Here is a 7768-nt window from a genome sequence, read left to right as displayed (position 1 = left end):
TAATTCTTCTGTGAGCAATCCTTAAAATGTTGGGTTATAATTTAACTATTTAACTCATATATATATAAATATATATTTACTTAAGCTTAAATCAAAATCAAGTCTTCACAATTTAAAAATATTTTATCTAAAACTTAATTTGTATGAACTACACAATTAAATAACCCGACTCTTAAATTGGTATAGCCGGGACCAAAGCAATAACCACTATGAGTTTAGTCATCACTTCCTACCGTATTCACATAAACATAAAATCAAACTTCTCGCATATATGTCCATGGAAAATATACATAGATGAATAAATAGATTGATAAGAAAAGGAAATAAAATAAGAAGGCAGTTGATTCATAAACTCAATCTCATGAATTTTCTTGTTTTATATATTTATTTGTCAAAAAGAATGAAAGAATTGTTGCTAAAGCAGCACTGATGGCTAGAAAGTGATTAAATCGGGAATTTCATAATGATAAATGGGTATAAGGTTTAGATCTTTACCTGCGGTTTCTTCAACAACGGTGTTGATGTTTTTAATTCCATTGACGTTTAAATTTTCATAAAAAACCACCCACTTGTCTGTTATTATTGTCTCCAAACCTGATACCTTCGTCTTATCTATTTGTCCAACAATGGCATCAATAAGGTTTTCTTTTGTCAAATCTTTTGCCATTTTTTCGTTTTCTACGAAACCAATGTCTCTGCAAGTCTTGTCAGAATCGTCATTGGCGATCCTCTCAAGTTTTTGTTGAACATCTTCCTCGAGAATCTGCGTGACTGTCGGAAGTTCGTTGGCGTTTGTCGGAGTTCCATAATATTCGCTACAAAAATCGAGAAATAGGGAAATTTCTTCGGCATTTGCCGTCGTCTTTTGAAGGATTTTGAGCGCCAATTCGGCTTCGAGTTTATTGATGGAATGTATTTTCAGAACACTTTTACAATCTCATTGCAAATTTTACTATAAAAGTCGAATATCTCAACAGTGACACAATTCATGGCTTCGATAATCAAACCAACATTCATATTATCCGCTAGAAGCCTAACTTTTAGCAACAAACCAAGCAGAAATTGCAAATTTTGGACGTTCAAAAGACTCTGCAACATCAATGGATGTCGATACTGGGCCTTTTGATTGTGTTGATCATATGAGAGCGCCGCTCTTTTATCTAGAAACGCATAGTAATCATGTATAAAAGCATTGAAACCCCATGTTTTGCTCAACTTGGAATGTCCGTCTGTGAAATCCGAAAAATCAAACGGCAAACGACCCATATTTTGAACATCTGGGACCTTACAACGTAGAACGCCATGCATGAGCATCAGCCCTTTAAGGGCAACGACCTAACTCCTTGTCTTTTCCATCCTTTTAGGCAACGCCCAAACGAAAGGGCGTAGGATTATCGAGGACGCCCGAATCCACGAAAAAACTATCTGTGCATTCCTTCTATTGCTGACATAATTATCATGACTCGTGACCTTGATAATGGCAGCCCCAAGATCGTAATTCCTGCAGGAATCTTTTCTAGAAAATTTGGCCTTAATTAGGTTGTTATTGTCTTTGATTGCAGCGGAGACCAATTTCCATAGCATTGTTTTTGGTCTTTTCGTGTTGATTCGTCGCAAAACAAGGAAGATGACAGAATCCCCTTTCTCTCTCGATTCTAGCTTTGGCAGATTTGCAAGTATCTTTTGCCTTTATTCCTCTTTTACTACAAAATATTGGTTCTACAAAAGGTCAATAGTCAATAATTGGTAGCCGTGTGGAAAACAACAGCTAACAATAGAGCCTACTACTTGAATTCACTACACCAAAACAGGCTTTTAGCGACGCTTTTTTAGGCCTTTAGCGGCGCTTTTTAGCGCTGCAGATACTTTTAGCGCCGCAACAGACGCCGCTAATGAATGCGCCGCTAACTTTAGCAGCGTTTTTAGAAATAAACGCCGCTAAAGGTGTTGGTCTATAGCGGCACTTTAGTGGAAGCGCCGCTAAAGACCCTGATCTTTAGCGGCGTTTGTGCTAGAAGCGCCGCTATAGATCAGGGTCTTTAGCGGCGTTTTTTTCTCAAACGCCGCAATAGACCCTGATCTATACCGGCACTTTGACCACAAACGCCACTAAAGAACCTAATCTTTAGCGGCGGTTTCCCTTAAAACGCCGCAATAGACTATGATCTATAGCGGCGCTTCAACCACAAAACGCCACTAAAGAACCTAATCTTTAGCGGCGCTTTCCCCAAAAACGCCGCTAAAGACCATGATCTTTAGTGGCGCTTTTTCCACAAACGTCGCTAAAGACCCTTATCTTTAGCGGCGCTTTGACCAAAAACGCCACTAAATTTGGCAGATTTGTAAAATAAAATTTATTATATTTTCAGCCCTCCTGTTAAAACAAATTAGAAGAAATCATATCTAAACCAGCCAAAAGTAATAAATTTATATATTAAACAAATAATAAATATCAATAAATAAAATAAAATTCGTATTATTCTTACAAAAATGTTAAAAGTTAAAATGATAATTAAAAGTCAAAATCGAAGTATATTTACACGATAGTCTAAGACGGCGACTGTTGCAACTGCTGAAACATCTTCTTCATGCTCTGAAGCTGCTGCTGGAGTTCATCGAACTTTTGACGCTGCCCTGCTTCCCTCGCTGCAGCCTCTGCTTCCCTCACTGCAGCCTGTACTTCTCTAGCTGCCGCCTCTGCTTCTCTTGCTGCCATATCTGCTTTAAGCTGGTGCTGGAGTTCTTCATACTTTCGTTGAACCTCAGCTTCTCTCGCTGCTGCATCTGCTTTCAGTTGTAGCTGGAGTTCTTCATATCTTTTTTGAACCTCAGCTTCTCTCGATGTTGCCTCTGCTTTAAGTTGTGTAATTTCCTCAATTGTTGTCGCTTGCATCTGAACCATCTGGTCTCTTAACCTCTGAACTTCAGCTTCGGCTCGACTCCCCGAAGGCATATATTGTTGCGAGCTATATCCAAAATATTGGGATGGGTTAACAAAAGATCCTTGAAATCGAACCCGACCATACCTTTCAGGACCCAAAACTTCAGTGATAATTCGGTTATCAATGTCGTCAATATGAACAGAACTATCACTGGAAGCAATCGCTTCGTACTCCGCCTTTTTATCCTTTAATTTTTCCTAAAAAATAAATCCTATAGTTAGGAACGCAATATATATTAAAAAAACCCAATGCAACATAACTTAATAATATTTGCATTACAATAAATGAAATAAATCATTAGAAAATAAACACTATAAATTATTAAAAAATTTAAATTGTATTAATTAAGCAAACGTACCATAATTTCTGCAGCTTCTGGAGTCATAGGGTTTCCATCTTTCTTCCTATGTGTAATGTCAAAAAGTTGAAGGCGTCCAACTTTTTGACCGGATTACAGTTCCTACAATACAATAGTAAAAATATTAATGTAAGTAAGTAATAAATATCTGCCAATATTAAAAAATTGAAAATACCTCTGCATGAGCTACACATGCAAAACTTTTCGACCCAGCTGTGTGAATGAATTTTTGTTGCTGCCTACTTTTTTTTCCAACTTCTTCACGATCCTACATTATGAAATTATTAGTACGTTAATTAGGAAATACTATACACCAAAGTAATTACAAAATTTTATAAGTTACACATACCTCTCCTTTCTTCGAAGTCCAAAATCTAACGACCTCTTCCCACTGGTACCTCAGCATTCCCGGCGGGACATTTTGTAATCTCTCCTCGAGTGTTGTTTTTGTCTTAAAATAGTCTTTCTTTAAAGTGATCTTATGGTCTCTCCATCTTTTTCCCAATGCCTTCTTTACATAAGCATCGGAGACCTCTAGAGCAAATCTCGCCTACAAAAAACACAACTTAAGAAAGTAAATGTAAACGAAACTTAAGCCCAAGTATTATAAATGACATACACGTTTTGTTACCTTAATGTTATCGAGAGCTTGGTTCTTGTTACTCTCGGGCACTTTATGCCATGACTCGAAGTTAATTGGCAACATATTTGCATTCCGTGCTAGAATGCCCATGTATCCTACTAAAAGGCGAGCTTCTGATCCAACAGGTTGACCGAAGCTATTACTCGATACTTGGACACGCTCGACTGGATCTAGGTCGTATAAATCGCTCAGTACCGTACGTTCGCGACCTCTCCGCGTCCGACCAGTTTCATCTGAAAAATAAAAGTATTGTAATATATGAAATTTAAAAAAAAATAAACAAGAAGTCAACACACATGTAAATTAAATGTTAAATTACTTTGAACTTCTATAGGTTCCTCAGGTGTAACCGGAACATTCGAAGATCCAATAGCAGTCTGCTGTTCAGTGCTGTTTGTTTCTGCCAAGTTTGGAGTACCTTGAACAATGCGGTACGATCGCAGTTTTCTTCTAGGCATTTTATCTGCAATACAAATAAATTAGTTGAAAACTTAGTATACAATTACAACAATAATATCACATATAAAATAGTTGAAATGTCATCATTCATAGATGTAATTAGATAATCGTAAAAGCTTACTACATTATAATTCGTAAATCTCTTCATCCGTATCTTGGCGGACCCATTGAAATTGTGTACTAGTACTAGGGATGTTTTCATTTAAGTTCTGTTCTGGAAATGGCAAAGTTTGTGTTCTGTCGTCAATGTCATCTCTACTTCTACTGCCCATGTCAAACAAGTCTCTAGGGATGTTACGGAGTACAACATACCAACCCTCATCAGTTGGGTCTTTTGAGTAAAAAACTTGTTTGACTTGAGAAGAAAATACATACGGCTCATCAATCAATTGTTGTCTTGTGTGAATCAATCGAGCAAAGTTTACCATTGTGAAACCAAATTGATCTTGCTTGATTCCACGTGCAGTATTAACATCGGCCCAATCACCTCGAAATAAGACAACTTTCCATTTGCCGTAGTAATCCAACTCAATTATGTCAGTAAGAAGTCCAAATATTCCATATTTCCCTCCACAGGATTATTGTCCCTAGCACTAGCATAACTTATAATTGAGGAATTAACCACTATTCCACAATTTTGCGTTCTCCTCAATCTCTCGCGATATTTTGTATGAAATCTGAATCCGTTTATGAGGAACGCACTATATCTTTTAACCACCCGATTTGGACCTTGGGAAAGCCATTTAACTTCGTCGGTGATGTTCTTCCCACTCCAAACCTATTGAATGGAAAGTAAACTTAGTAATTAAAAATGTTTTGAGTAAATATTATTATTTGTCGGTGAAAGCACCAATTACATACCGTTTGGCTTAACCATTCATGAAAAGATTCTGTAAACAACTTATTGATATCTCGATGTTGTGTTCTTCGGGAGTTCGAACGAGATCTCAATATTTGTTTGTACTCACTATGTTAAAAATATGTTCACTTTGTTAGACTATAAACAATTTTTAAATGATGAATATTTATCAAATTTCTAGAACTTACTTGCGTAAAGGTTCGATTGATTCGTGGTGAAACAGAACATGTCGATGTGCTTGAACCCACGATAAATCATCTAATTCAACAATTTCAACTTTACCGATTGGTTCTCCAAAACTTTGGAACAAATAAGTCTCGGCAAAGTTATGATCCGTGAGTCCAGCATTTCTATTTGGTCTGTTCAACCTTGTTTCAACATCTTCCAAATATCTTGAACAGAAGGTCATACATTCCTCTGCCAAGTAGCCTTCAGCAATCGATCCTTCTGAATAACGCTTGTTGCGGCAATAAGATTTTAATTTGGATAGGAACCTAAACACGGTATACAACATTATCAAAAGTTGTAACTAAAGGCATATAGGTGAATGGAGGAAAATTTTAAAAATTGTAATTAACACCTTTCTATGGGATACATCCATCGATAGAAAACGGGTCCGCCAAGAATTGCTTCATGCGGGAGATGGATTATCAAGTGAACCATAATAGTGAAGAAGGAAGGTGGGAAGATTTTCTCCATGTAGCATAAAGTTAAAGCGGCTCGATCCTATACCTTTTGAAGTTCTTGAACATCAAAAACTTTGCCACAAATGACTTTTATTATATTGGATAGTTCAATTATACAAGACGTCACATTCTTCGAAATACAACATCGTAGAGCAACTGGCAGTAAATCTTGCATTAAGATGTGATAGTCATGTAATTTTAGCGAATATAGTCTTCGATCTTTAACACTAACACATCGAGATATATTAGATGCATACGCATCTGGAACCTTTATATCCTTCAACACCATGCAGAACACTTCTTTCTCTATCTTCGACATCGAGAAAATAGAAGGCGGCAACTGATATTTACCATTCGGAAGTGGATTCGGATGAAGATCAGGTTGAATTCCCATCTGAACTAAATCAAGTCGACTCTGAAGATTGTCTTTTGATTTTCCGTCTACATTCAAAATTGTACAGACAATGTTCTCGCAGGCATTTTTCTCAATGTGCATAACATCAAGATTGTGTCGTAAAAGGTGGTGCTCCCAATAAGGCAACTCAAAAAAAATACTTCTTTTTTTTCCACAAGTCCGCCTCATTAGGATCATCCTCTTCATCGGAGTTATCATCAGCTTCATCATTTGATCTTTTATTTCTTTGCGTGTTTGCCGGTTGATTCATCTTCCCATAACTGAAATTCATATCTTCCAACATTAACAAGATTTCAGATCCACTTGTCTGCGAAGGAGCTTCTCTAAACTCTTCAGTACCGTCAAATGTCGAACTCTAAGATCTAAATCTATGATTTTCCGGTAACCACCGATGATGCCCCATGTAAGAGAACTTCTTCCCATTGTATAACCATTGCGAACATGTTTGTGCAGCACAACAAGGGCACGCATAACGACCCTTGGTACTCCAACCGGATAAATTGGCATAAGCGGGGAAGTCATTAATGGTCCACATCAAAGCTGCACGTAAATTAAAGTTCTCCTTTCTCAGCACATCGTATGTCTCGACACCAGCCCATAATTGTTTTAACTCTTCAATAAGTGGCTATAAATAAATGTCGATATCATTCCCGGGCCCTTTCTCTCCAGGGATAATCATAGATAAGATAAGGGAAGATTGCTTCATGCAAATCCACGGAGGCAGATTGTAAGGAACAAGCACTACTGGCCAAGTACTATATGCAGTACTCATGATCTTGTAAGGATTAAATCCATCAGATGCTAGGCCAAGCCTCACACTCCTGGGATCGCTTGCAAAGCTTGGAAATTTATTGTCAAATGATTTCCAAGCTAAAGAATCTGTCGGATGCCTTAATAGTCCATCATCGGTTCGTCTTTCATAGTGCCACGTCATTGACTCTGCTGTCTTCGACGACATGAAAAGCCTTTGAAGCCTTGGTATCAGCGGAAAATACCGCAAAATCTTGACCGGATTCTTTCTTGGCTATGCATCATTTTCATTGTCGTTCCCATCTTCTGTGTTTCTATTTATCCAACGGGATTCGCCGCATACATGACAGCACTGTTGGTTTCTCCGATTGCCCCAGTACAACATGCAATCATTCGGGCAACTATGGATTTTGTTGTACTCAAGACCTAAGTCTTTTATCATTTTCTTCATATCTTTGCATGACTGAGGGATTTTTGCAAACGGAAACATTTCTCTCAAAAACTCTAACAGCATTGTCAATGAGTTCCCGGTCCACCCTCCTAAACATTTTAACTGGAAAAGACGAATGCAGAAAGACATTTTTGAAAATTTCGATCCCTCATATAGTTCTGAGTTCATCTCATTAAGTAGCGCGTAGAACTTTGCCGCTTCTCCA

The 7768-nt window shown here is 37.6% G+C and overlaps 1 protein-coding gene across 1 annotated transcript; it reads right to left on the bottom strand.

The window, feature by feature from the left end:
* Positions 1-433: 433 nt before the first annotated feature.
* LOC107902359 (putative clathrin assembly protein At1g68110) lies at positions 434-1266 on the bottom strand. Its single transcript, XM_016828558.2, has 2 exons — positions 926-1266; positions 434-815 (listed from the first exon to the last, which is right to left on the bottom strand). The coding sequence occupies exons 1-2, from the start codon at positions 1264-1266 to the stop codon at positions 434-436; spliced, it is 723 nt and encodes a 240-aa protein (XP_016684047.2).
* Between the last annotated feature and the right edge of the window lie 6502 nt (positions 1267-7768).

The sequence above is a fragment of the Gossypium hirsutum genome, chromosome D05 (assembly GCF_007990345.1).
Source record: "Gossypium hirsutum isolate 1008001.06 chromosome D05, Gossypium_hirsutum_v2.1, whole genome shotgun sequence".
NCBI classification, from domain to species: Eukaryota; Viridiplantae; Streptophyta; class Magnoliopsida; order Malvales; family Malvaceae; genus Gossypium; species Gossypium hirsutum.
The sequence above is the reverse complement of the archived record's forward strand: the minus strand, read 5'-3'. Positions and strand labels throughout refer to the sequence as shown.